This window comes from Ostrinia furnacalis, unplaced genomic scaffold (genome assembly GCF_004193835.3).
Source record: "Ostrinia furnacalis isolate ACB-3 unplaced genomic scaffold, ASM419383v2 OfSCF2274, whole genome shotgun sequence".
In the NCBI taxonomy this organism is placed as follows: Eukaryota; Metazoa; Arthropoda; class Insecta; order Lepidoptera; family Crambidae; genus Ostrinia; species Ostrinia furnacalis.
Window position 1 is genome coordinate 611,204 of NW_021132513.1, and position 13,065 is coordinate 624,268.

At 40.0% G+C, this 13,065-nt stretch overlaps 2 protein-coding genes across 2 annotated transcripts; one reads left to right on the forward strand and one right to left on the reverse strand.

The window, feature by feature from the left end:
- Window positions 1-2,017: 2,017 nt before the first annotated feature.
- On the reverse strand, window positions 2,018-9,231 carry LOC114354916 (tetratricopeptide repeat protein 27-like). The gene is made up of 12 exons (XM_028307515.1): window positions 9,030-9,231; window positions 8,555-8,934; window positions 8,126-8,387; window positions 7,617-7,851; window positions 6,990-7,214; window positions 6,066-6,237; window positions 5,232-5,307; window positions 4,951-5,125; window positions 4,145-4,331; window positions 3,430-3,611; window positions 2,582-2,729; window positions 2,018-2,288 (listed from the first exon to the last, which is right to left on the reverse strand). Exons 1-12 carry the CDS (start codon window positions 9,091-9,093, stop codon window positions 2,022-2,024), a joined length of 2,373 nt encoding a protein of 790 aa, XP_028163316.1. The 5' UTR covers window positions 9,094-9,231; the 3' UTR covers window positions 2,018-2,021.
- Window positions 9,232-9,402: 171 nt separating this feature from the next.
- Window positions 9,403-13,011, forward strand: LOC114354917 (uncharacterized). The gene is made up of 5 exons (XM_028307516.1): window positions 9,403-9,663; window positions 9,739-9,856; window positions 10,137-10,327; window positions 10,814-11,438; window positions 11,528-13,011. The coding sequence occupies exons 1-5, from the start codon at window positions 9,560-9,562 to the stop codon at window positions 12,569-12,571; spliced, it is 2,082 nt and encodes a 693-aa protein (XP_028163317.1). The 5' UTR covers window positions 9,403-9,559; the 3' UTR covers window positions 12,572-13,011.
- The last annotated feature ends 54 nt before the right edge of the window (window positions 13,012-13,065 follow it).

The following is a 13,065-nucleotide window of genomic DNA, read 5'->3' on the forward strand; positions in this document are numbered from 1 at the left end:
GCGGTTTAGTAGCGCAGTGCAAAGCCAATATATTGTTAGCAGGGTAAAATGTTAAAGACATGGGTTATTTAGACACTATCGAAATTAATAGTACTAGAATAACTACTTTTTTGAAAATTTCAAGGGGAAGTCAATTTGTAAATTTAAATTGCACCGAAAAATTCGCGAATTTAATTGACTTCTCAAGATTTTAACAGTTAATGAGTACCTGAGTCTAAAGGACCTTGGCTTCCAGGACCCGAATAAAGTGGTATCTAAAGAACTTTAACTTACTTTTACTGGATAAGTAGCTACCTATACCCAATTGGGTAGGTACAATTTCAAGGTACAATCTCTTGAAAGACAAACTAGAATCCTGACACCCAATAAAGTTTCATTTTGATTTGACTGAAAACGCTAATTCATTTGCTCTAAAAATGAGTTGATGAGGACTCTTATTTACCAGGGGTAGTAAATGGAGGATTTGGCTCTACCAATGTTGGCCAGACGGGTTTGGGAGGCCTGATGTTCGCATATTTCTCCCTTAACCGCCATTTCGTCCTCCAGGAAAAGAGGGAGGGTGGTCCTATTCTTACCGGTACCACATGTTTCAGACCAATAAAACCACCCATGGAGATAGAATCCCGTATCTATGATATCTATATCTATAAGCAAAAGGTCACTGATTGACTGACTCACTCATCACGAAATCTCAGAAACTACAAGTGCTAGGAGTCTCAAATTTTGCATGGGGGTTCCTTTTAGAACGTAGGTGCTCACTAAGACGGGATTTTGAAAAATTCAACCCCTAAGGGGGTAAAACGGGATCCACGCGTACGAAGTCGCGGGCGGCCGCTGGTGTTAATATAAGATCGTTGTTCTTGACGTATGATGAAGTGGTATCAAGTATCAACTTATACTGGCCGCTCTAGGTGAATTAGACACGCGAATGCATCGGCTGCTCGCATGCATTTTTAGAAATCAGCCGGCTTTGTATCGGTAAAACATAAAACTCATTTATTTTTGCAAGCCTTTAAAAAGCACTTTTGCACGTTCCAGTATTAACCCTACCACTGCTGCTTCGGGACAATAAATGGGCCAGTGCTGAGAAAAAGCAGCGCAAGAAACACAGCCTCTTTTTCAAGGGTTTACAGTCTTTAAAATACAGTGTGAGTCACGTTAAAGTGTACATATGATAACTAGACCTATTTTTATCGACAAAAAAGAGGTCATAAAATGTTTGAGATTAAAAAAAAATATAGATTTTTTTTTCTTCCAATTACTTATTGTAAAGAAAACGTAATACTTTTAAACTAAGCGGTATATCCTGATAAAATAAAAACAGTAATAATGCTAAATAACAGGCGATACTAAAAAAATACATAAAATACACAAAAAAGGCCAACAAATTATAAAAANCTTTTTCTTCAACAAATTATATAATGTTTTTCTTCGCTTGTGAATGAAAGCCTTCTTCTTCTTCTTCTTCTTTGGTTTATGGCGATGAACTTGCGTTTTTTTGCCACTGAGGGCACACTATTCCGCCAATGTCACGTGCGCAGCTTTTACACAGTGTGGTTATAAAAATAAATAATTTTGTAGCTGCAATTTAAGCAAATTTAAATACCTAAAACAAACAGACATCACAAATAAGACAACACAATACATGAAAATCAAGTCGTTACGAAACGCAAACTGTCAAAACTTTTTGACTTTTACTGTCACTTTGACATTAATGTTTTTCTAAATAAAGGCAAAGGACTGTTAGATTGTGCAGCTTTTTTGTGAATTACAATTTACACTCTTCAAATCTTACTCAAATAGAAAGATTCCTTGTATCGACGACATTCATTTCTAGTATTGAAGATTTAAAGGTCTAATCTCTGGGTGAAAAGCTGGGTCCAGACGGGTGTAATGTTATGTGGACGGCACTACGAGCATTACATGTAAAGCGCTGCTGCCTATACTATTTCCATTACATTACACGTTACACCCATCTAGACCCGGCCTACAGGACAAGAAATGAAATAAAACACAGTTTACTACATAATTGATTTCATATATTCCGTGATTTCATTGAAAAGCTTCGTCAACTCCTCCAAGGGCTCCTTGGTCTGCGGCCAGTCCTGTTTCTCCGCGGCCCGGATGACGGCCTGGCCGGTGAGCCGAGCTGAAGACAACTGCTGGTCGCACTGCGCCTTATCTTTGTCTTCGGCCTCCTGTCGGGCCTTCAGACTGTAGTCGAGAAGGTTCTGGGCGAGCTCTATCACTCTATTGCACGTGTCTGGACTGTTTGACCAGTTGCCATTCTGAAAAAGAAAGCGCTTGTTTTTTTTATTTTATTACTGACCATTTGTTTACTGACTATTTGTCCAGCAGTGGACGTCTTTCGGCTGAAACGAACGAACGAACGAACGAACTGACCATTTATAACTGAGGGGCGTGGCTTATGTAGTCAAAATACAAACAACGTCAAGATAGACAAAATTATGAAGTTTCTCGTTTTAGATGCAAAACTTTTATCATTGGAAATTAGAGTCATTGAACAGAACTAGGATAAAACAATATTATAATCACTTTATGCATCTATTTCAACATATACCTGCGTATAGCCGCGATAAGCTTTCAGAAGTCGTTGCGCTTTCAGCAAGAATGTCGGACTGATGTCGGAGTACAACTGCCATATCTCCGGCTTGTTCGGGGTCAGCGAGGTGATCCTGCCGAACAGCTCCAGTATTTGTTTCCGTAATCTGTAAACAAAATTTAAGTTTTTCCATTTTTACTGATACTATGTAACTTTTTTTGTGTTATTTATTTTCAGTAATTTGAAACAATTTTGTCCAATATGAACGTTTTACCGATTTAACGCTGTGCTGTGAGCTGTTTCAACCGAGTGGGCGTGGTTAACATAGACCTTGTATTTTCGCAGCAGAATCAGCTTCTTTCGAATCCGACAACCTTTTCTACATTCTGTATAGCCCATTATCTAACTAGTAATATCACTTATCTCTGCATCAGAGTGCGCGTCCAAAGTGACTCGAATCAGTAGGCTAGCGCACTACGCTATCGTGAGTGACCCGTATCCAAATGTTTCTTTCACTACATAGTCGGCTCACCCTATACAACCCATCTAGGTACATGGCGGCGCTATGTCTCTCGAAATCTGGAAACGCCAGTGACTCGTGTCCAACCATGTGCTTCCCGTGACCTTCACTTGAGTCTAGTGATTAAACAGTCGGTCCACGCTCTCTAAACCTGGTAGCGCTATATTCATCGGCGTCTAGACCTTCACTAAAGTCCGGTCGCCGAGCAGATGGAATTTCGCCACTCACTGCGGCCGCCCGTCGCACAGTCGCGAATATAATTACGGATACGGATAAGGATGGGTAGGGGTCATTGGACGAAATTCTACGTGCTCGGCGACCGGACTTTAGCTAGCGTCTTAGGTACCTGGTGGCGCTGTGTCCATCGGCGTCCGCTCCCGTGCTCGCGTGCAGGGCGGCGCGCACCAGCAGCGCCAGCACCTCAACGTCGTGGAACTTGCCCAGCAGGTCGGCCAGGCGGTGCACGCCGCGTACTACGTCATCCAAGTGGCCGGTATCCATGCTCACTGTTACTACGTTCTCCCACAGCTGTGGAAAATAACAGCGCTCAGATCACAATTCCATTGAGAAGTAAACTGCTAATCTGTGCAGTTAGGAAAATCTGTTAGCGACACAATCGCGGCAGATTAAACCAGTGTCGAATCGAAATGAGGAGGCACAGAACGCAGATCGCGGGGGAATAAGAAAAGGCCTGACAGAAAACAAGGCCATAGTTATAGAAGCTTGTACCAAGCGTATAAAAGGCTAGTTATGACATTGAGTCACATATCTGGTAAACTTTTTTTTCTTTTATGTATTTTCTGCCCTATGGCAATCTGTTCGAAAACACAATAAGCCACTTATTTGGCTGGAGCTACATGTCCTGAGTTTTATGTTGTCTTCGAGAGCCAATCAATTGCTGAACTTTCCAGTAAACCCTCTTCCTGACTCAGTCTATCGGGTAAACTTGCCTTCACAACTTTGGAGCATAGAAGGCATTGGCAGAATTTGGGTAATCCGGCAATGTAATGAATATCAAGACGACAGATGAGCCTCTAAAAAGTCAGGATTTATATTCTTACCTTCCAGTTGTCATAGTTGAATCTCAGCGCCTCCATAAGTGCTCTGTACGCTCTTTGCTTGTCGCCCTGGTTCACGTACACCTTGGCCAAGTTGTTCCACGCCTCGAAGCTGTTCGGCTGGAGGTAGGTGTAGCGACGGTATGCGGAAGCCGACGTTTCCCACTGCTCTGTTTGAAGCGCAGCGAATCTGGACACGGAAGAGCACTAGTTGGAAATAGATACAAAGAAGAGAACAGCGATGCTACTCTTCCAAGATGGACGACAAACATCAAAGCGAAAAAATCTTTAAATGCTAGAGATTACGATTTCGTAGCACTGCAATTTCTCGTAGCAGCCAAGTGAATACTATTGCAAAATACAGGGTGTCCCAGAATGGGTGAAACAAACTGCTAGGGGAGGTAGCTCTACTAATGTACTATCCCTAAAAAATATGAAAAAATTTTTTGAGTTCGAATTTTTTTTTTTTTTTTTTCAAATAAAGTGCTCTAAACTCGAAATCTAGTCATTATTTTCAAAAGTTTGTTTACAGATAAACGAAGCGATCATGTACAATTAATATTAGTAGGAAAAAAGTACAAATAAACTCCAAACGCAGCAATTATAGCCAGATACTTAGGCAAAGCTGATTTATTTTCACTTTTTCAAACAATTTTTTTTGTGTCCTTATGTGCTTTATTCTTTTTCATATTTTATAGGGATAGTAGTACATTAGTAGAGCTACCTCGCCTATCAGTTTGATTTACCCATTCTGGGACACCCTGAATGTAGTAGTACAATATTCGTAGCACTGTGTTCGTAGCACTCACCCGAGTCGTAGCCACACGCTCTCCTGTATAGAGTTGATGGCTACAGACGCCTCGTAGTGCGGGATACACTCGCGGTACCGCTTATGGTCGAACAGGAAGTTGCCCCAGTGGCGCTGCGCCCGACTGCTCTTGTGGTTGGAGAAGTCCCACGCTTTTTCGTAGCATGAGACATCGTCTGAGAAAATGGAAAATGAAATTAAAAATAAGCACAATTGTGACACTCTTGAAAAGAAATTGCTGATGGTTACGCTGGAATAATATAATTTAAAAAAAGTATTCACCTGTGGCATCACCCAGAAGGCAGTACAGTTTCACAGTTGGGTTTATCTCTATTTGCTGCTGTATCACTTCAGCCGCCTGTAAAATAATAAAGAAACTAATTGTTACACTTTAAAATGTGCCTTTCTAAAGGTACAAAATTGTTATTTCTGCTTGAGGTATTTTAGTGAACAGTACATCAATCATCAACAGCTGTACCCTTGTCCATACCTAGATGTTTAAGTCAGCGTCAAATAGTTTCTGACAACCAAAGAAGTTAATAAGTTCGCAATACGACTATGTTACAATTGGAATAAGGTTTTGTTATCAACTTATTAGCCACTTTGGGTGTCACGAACTACAACGTTTATAGATCGATCGTTTCATCCACGAAGATGCGCCCCACCACTTTTTGGTCGAGGAAAGCGCGGGTGCTGGGAGTTTGATCCAAGCAATCCGAGCGTCAGTATTGTAGTGTGCATGTGCACTCATAGATACGTCATTATTCGCACCCCTCGCTTCCCTCGACCAAAAAGTGAACCTCGTGGATGAAACGATCTATATCTTGCTGTGCCATTGTCCATAGTCCATACCTAGATAACACAATGTTTAGGTTTATTTGCTTGATCCATTTATCTTGCCTAAAGCCTGGTCTGTGAGCACGTAGAATTTTGTCCAATGACCCCAAGCTACCCATCCTTATCGCTCGCGCGTAATTATGTTGCTGTTGCGCTCGCACACTCACTGCGGGCGCCCGTCGCACAGTCGCGACAGCAATATAATTACGCGCGAGCGATAAGGATGGGTAGCTTGGGGTCATTGGACAAAATTCTACGTGCTCACGGACCAGGCTTTACCTTGTGGCGCAGCTGGAGCATGGTGTAGCAGACGATGACGTCCTCCCACAGCTGCAGGCGGCGAAACAGCTCCAGCGCCGCCTTCACCAGCCCCATGCTCAGGTATAAGTCGGCTAACTGTTGGCGCCACGTCCACGCGGGCGGGAGACCCGTCGCCCACAGGTAGGATAGCCTGTGAATGGTGGTACGTATTACATTAGTTTGTTTACTAAGATTCTAGGTCGGTTTCAACCACAGTATGGCCTTTTGCAGGTTGGCCGGATAGAATAGTCGGTAGGTTATCCTGCGGATGATGGCATTACATTTGTTTAATAAGATTCTGGGTCCACGCGGGAGCGAGACCCGTGGTCCAGAGGTAGGATAGCCTGCAAATATACATTTGTTTGCTAAGATTCTGAGTTCACGCGGGCGGGACGCCTTAACTATTACATTTGGTTGATTCTGGGTCGCTTCCGGCCGCAGCAGTAAGGCGCCCTAATTATTAATAATAATTTACCAATAGTAACACTATTGGTAAAATGCAGGGTGAAATCGGATAAAATATGAGAACATAATTGCTAGTTGTGTCAAATTAGTTGCGTTTTGCAAATTGTTGGTCAATGGTGGCAACTGTGGAATTCTAAAAGCTGAAAGAACACTATAGTCAGGCATTGTAGGAGCCACGATAGCCAAACGGAGAAGAGGTCAAACTGGCCGACTCGTGATCCGGGGAACGCGGGTTCGGTCCCCGCCGCCGCTCGCCTATTGTGGAGAGCTCCCTCGTGACACAAACATATTTAGCTTAGTACGAGGGGCTAACGGGAGTATTAGTAATTACTAATAATCTTTCACAAAAAGAAAAATTGTATGTTATCTAGTCAACTCAACCTGTTGGGGATCAAGATGAGGACATTTAGAATTTCTAATTTCCAAAATGTTTCTTACCTATCAGTAGGAGCAACTCCAGTCTTATCCTCGACAATGGTCTCGCACTGAAGCATGGCACGCTCCACCGTACGTTTGTGATTGGCCTCCAGCCGACAGCGGATCAGCAGAGCCGCGACACGAGTGGACCACGGACCTCTCTTCTGGGTTAGAATCGTCTCGATGTAGGGCTGTAACTCCTCCGTCATAAGGTCGTCTTTGGGTTGCGACTTTTGGATGTACTGCCTAGAGAACAAGATAAAGGTTGCATTAGAATCTTGGTGGTAAGTCTCGGTTGCGATGTCTATGTCACCTACTGGATTGCGGCCCTGTGGCGCCCCTAGGAATAGTCACATGTTAGAAGCACAAATTATTTGAAATTGCTGTATTAATTAAGCGCGCGCGAACACGTGCCAGATGAGAGGTTAAAAAAGAAAACATTTTTACCAACAATTTTGATTAAAAAACCATAACAATCTGAAACATCTTGATACTAAAATTACACTGACAAAATCTTATAATTTGCAACATCTTGATACTAAAATTACACTGACAATATCTAATCATTTGTACTTTTTCCTGATGTTGCTTATAAAGTGAGCAATATAAGTATACCAGATTGATAAATAAAGTAAAAAAAATATTTACACAGTAAGCAAACACAGGGTTTGTTCCAAGCTTGGTAGCTCTGACTGCGAGATTTTCTCCTGATATTGTATCTTGTTGAGTCGCACATCGTCTTGCAGTTCAATGTCCGGAGGCAGTTCTGAAGAGCCGTGGCTCTCTTCAGCGGAAGGACGGTTCACAGCGGAATCCAGCTCACTGCTTAAGGCAAGTTGGGGCAGTATATTCTGTTGGTATTTAGTCCTCTTGCCCAAAACACCTGCAATTTTTTAAGCATTCAGTTTTCTGAGTTAGTCTCTCCACTATAAATCAAATCTACCAAGAGCCATTGCTCAATACCATTCTTTATCATAAAAAAAAATGATTTAAAAAAATTACAAAGGCTTAAATAGTTTTATTAGAAAGGTTAACTACAGACCATTTGCTACACATATTATATCTATTTATCAGAAATAAGCAGTCTAGTTGGTATATAGTTAGTATGTAATGTAACAAATTATAAACTATAAATTACGACAATTTAATGCACTTACCAGTTAACTCCAGTTTCAAGCCAGATATATCTCTAGCTCGGTTCAAATATTCCTCCACTTTTTGCACTCTACCATATACCAAGTATGCCTGTGCTATTTCCAGGCAAAGCAGTATTTGCAGACGGGGCTTATTTTGTAGGTTTTGGAGCTCATTTGTCAACTTCGCCATTATCAACTCCAGTTCAGAGTAGACTGTAGCGCTAGTGTCTTCAAGGGCTCTCTGATGGAGAACTTTGCTTCGAAAACACCACCATAGGTGCACCTAGAGTTAAGATTAACAAATACAATACTACCAGAGTTGATTTAAAATAAATAATTAAAATAGGCATACACAAATGTAAGGCATCAAACCATGCTTGATGTGGTGTAAAATTAAGATTGTAAGGATATTTTGTAATTCATATTGATTGATTTCATATGAAAACTTACCAAATTTTGTTCAACAGAATACAAAGCACTGAAGATTTGGTGTGAAAAATACAACAGTTCTGGGTGTATGATATTCACGTAGATGGGCTCTGAGTCCCGTTGCAGCTTCAAGCTCACATCAACACCCTCGGGCCACTTCATATGGAGATACTCTTCTAAATTGACTTCTTTTGGATGTGGATTCCAGTTTTGATCACAGAATGTCAGCAAAGAACTCACAGCCAGATGAAGAATGTTTTCCAAGTCATTGCTGTTGTCCCGGTATTTCCTAATTACGTTCAAGAGCTCTCCATCCAAGTCTGAACAAAGCAGTTCCTTGCACAAGTCTTTGTTCTCTATTGACCATTCTCCCAACCAAAGCTTATCAAGCGCCTGATTTTCTGAAGTTTATTAAAGTTTTGTTGTTATTAAAATGTTAGATAAAGTACATAACTGCATGTTTTTTGGAGTTAAAATAAGGGACATAGTTACCAACCTGATTTGCTCAACTGATCATCGAAATTACACAAATACAAGATAGCACTGTTATCGGAAACCATTTTCTTTGATCCAGTGAACGACTTATTACTGAATTTCAAATAAAAAAGGCATAGGTTTTCTCATTAATTACAAGAAAATGCATGAAAACCTGTAAACAAACGTGATCGTGTTTTTTATTGACATTTAACCTAAAAAAATTGACATTAGTGACAATTTATTTTTTCATTCAATTGAATTCCTGTAAAATCGATGCAATTTATCAATTTACCGGTAGCATAACATCCAGATCATCACTAATTTAAAAAAAAAAATTGAGAGTATTCAAAATATTTTGGCCAATAGCGTTACTGTAATTTTAAGATGATTAACGCTGATTGGCTGTTACTTTTCTTTTGACACAAAACCTGAAGCTTCGGCAGGTGATCGGGAGGCATTTTTTTGACATGTACGCGAAATTCTCGGCTTGTGTGGGCGTGCTTTTAGGTTAGGTACTAAATATGAATTTGTAAGTGTAAAAGAACTGAGATGTATCCAAAATTAAAACATATTTATAAAATGGAAACAGTGCTTTTGTCAATAACTACTATACTGTGTAGCATATTAGTCATCAAATTAGTTTTCAAGCTTAGGTAAGTGCAGCTGTGAAGTAAGGTTATCTTATCAGCTTTCCCGCCCGAGTTGTGCTAATATTTCCTTAATTTTAGGTCGACGTTGCCTTGGCGTGTGAACTGTTGGTTTTGTAATAGTAACTTTTGGACGAAATTACCAAATCGCAACAGCTGGACTTGTCCAAAATGTGATCAGTACAATGGCTTCACCAAGGTGAGAGTGGTACTTTTTTTCTACTAGATTATGTTGGTGCTGTTTTCTTAGCAAATAATATTAATATCATTATTGTATTATCAACCCAATGAAAATTATTTTTTGTTTCAACAATTTACGTTTTATTTTTTAATAAAAAAACATTTTGTTTTAAATACCTATTGCATTTAATATTAAATAAATGTGAGGGCATTTTTATCTAAAATGATAGAAATGTCTTATCTGTCTAACCTATGGTAATTTTATTCATATTAATATTTTTCTAAACATAACATTTCAGGATGGTGACTACAACAAACCGGTGATACCCACAGAACAATCTCTACAGACACCGAAAGTGTTCCAGAAGACTCCCCCAAAGAATGGCTTGTGCCAGATGTGTAACATAAACCAGCAGTTGAAGGTGGCACAACTGGCCAACTTTGTCCCCATGAATGAAAGGAACTTTGATGAAGAGATTGAATCTTACAAGTGAGTACTCCATTTTATAGCTATCCAAATTTGATTGGTCCAAATAGGCCAACTCATCAATCAATTGCCCCCAATTCTGTGAATTGCTTCAAAAAAACTTGTCATTCTTCTAATGCCTTTAAAATTTATGAAAACACGGTATTAACACTGTTTAAGGTATTTGTAACAATATTCAGTGGAAACTGAATATTGTTACAAATACCTTCAAAAAAATTAGCAGTAATGTGTTACGCAAGCACTGGCTGGTATTTACACAACTCATTATCAAATGCCCGTTTTAATCTCGGTTACTACTAAATGATAACAGAATTTTCTTCACTAGCAAATTTTAAAACGTGTAATTAGCAATTCTAATGATAAACTTGATGTAAACAACCTACTTAGCTAAATGGTAATTACTTTTCAACATTTAGAGTTTCTATTGTGATAATTATTGTGAAACCTTCCAGTTCCACCTGTGTAAAAATTAACATTGTATGTTTTCAGGGTACAACTGGAGAAAGCTTATAGATTATGCAGCCCCTGCAAAAGGGTACTTCAAATGAAACTGCATAAAGAAAAAGAGACGCTCTTAGGATACAAATTTCTTGAAGCCAGAACACCAGATAAGAAAGGCCAGAAGATGGAGAAAAGAAGCCAAATCCTGAAATCCATTATCAATAATACCTCCATGTTGACTGCCGGAATACTGATAATGATTGTATCTGTTGAATGCTACAAAAATGTACTAAAAAACAACAGTTTATCCAGTACCATGAATAATGTAAAAGACATTGTAGTAGGTCTGCTGGAAAGAATCATAGCTATACTCAAAATGAAAGCCATAATGACATTCCCATCTCTTGAAAATTACTTGTGTAACATAAATAGCATATCTCTGACTGAAGTGATGCCAAAAATATTTATTGGCAAAGATTTAGAAAGTATATTTACAATGACTCAGAAAATGCTGGGAGGTTTTGTGTGTCTAATACAAATAATTGGACATGTATGGAATATTAATAACTTGAAATATACAATCATAATTGACTTACTGTGGTCAGTATTTGTTATATCGACTATAGCCCAGCCCCCAGTTGACATAGATCCAGTAGTAATGAGTGTTATAAAGGTAAGGTATACTATGTACTTTTAATTGCTAAGTCAGTTTCAAATTAAGCCTAAGTAGATATGCCTATAATTTTTTCTATTTTGTTTCAGTTGACTAGTGCTCTAGCAGTCTTATTTGTATACAGAAACATGAAGAGTAAAACAAGTAAAAGCAGATTTACAAGAGCTCTAGTGACACCAAAGAAAATGAAAAACCTAGTGAATGGCAATAAGACTTCAATAGTGGACGAAGAAGATACGATATCTTTAGACACTGATGATGACGTTTCCCTCAATAAGTTTGGACTTCATAACCTTTCTGAATCCTCTAATGAGACTCTGAACCCAGTAAACAGCAGTTTAATGAACGGTCGGTCATTCACGCCGCGCTCTGACAGTCTTTGGTCAAAACCTAAACTGAATTCCACATTTTGCGTTAATTCATTAACTTCCAAAAGTCCAAGTTCTGTTTCTGAAAATGTATTCATTAAGCCTTCGTTTAACAAGTACCAGAAGCTAGCAAAAGACGACTCAGACTCCGAATTAGATGAAAGCATAAGTTCCTTGTGCATAGGTAGTCCAAAAAAAGCTATGAGCAACAATTCTATATTTTCTCTCAGAAAGTTTACAGCCACTCCGTGTTTCGTCGCTCCGAATCCGATAAATCGGTCCAGGCCGCTCATTTCTCCGAGCAAACTGGGCCTCAACACGTCTTGGGTCGCGGGCGGCTACTGGGGCTCCGAAGGCGAGAGAACGGTGTTCAATTTAGACGGCAGTCGTTCCTCCAGCCAGAGCTCAGGGTTCGAGTCGCAGGCGTCGAGCATGAACCAGCGCAACGCGTTCTCGCAGCCGCCGTCGCGCGAGGAGTCGGTGTGCGGCGAGCCGATGGTCGTGGACGGCTTCCGCGGCTGCACCGCGCCCAGTTTCAGCAACTACCAGACCCCTCAGAACTTCGCGCGCATCAGCTCGCCGGTCTTCCCGCAGATGCAGTACAATGGCCACGTCCACATACCGCAGCCGCGATTCGCTCAACACAGCGGGCCCAGTCAAGCCGTTTTCTCCCAACAGAGTTATGTACAAAGCAACGGGTTCAAAGCTCCGGCGGGGCTCGGCCTCATCAAACTGCCTCAAGCCAATTCCTTTACTTCTCGATAATGCAGTCTGCAGCTAGTCGGTTGTGTTTCTAACTTTCTTTGACTCATAATTTTTTGCCTTTATTCTTTGATATATTTTTCTATAGGTTCCAATGAACTGCCAACGTTATTATTAAGGAAAAATCTTGTTAAGTTATTATCACATAGTTGTGTAAGTGGTTATTAGTTGTAATGTTTGAGACTAAACTTAGCGTTAAGACTATTTGCTGATCTCGTGTTGGTGCCAGGTGATGGCTATATGAAAGCATTAAGAATTATTGTATTGTTACAATTTTTATATGGACGTCACTGTCCTCTTCTCGAACAAAATGTGATATTGTAAAGACTAGTAATTTTTGCAAAAAGTGAAGAAAATGATTCTTGATGTTATCATTGTTTTGATTTTGTCATTTTAAATCGGAAACTTTTTGTGAAGCTCCTGCAAATAAAATATATGTAAAGCTGTAACATGTTGTCNTATGTCGTCTTATTATACTTCCTTCTAAAGACACCCAA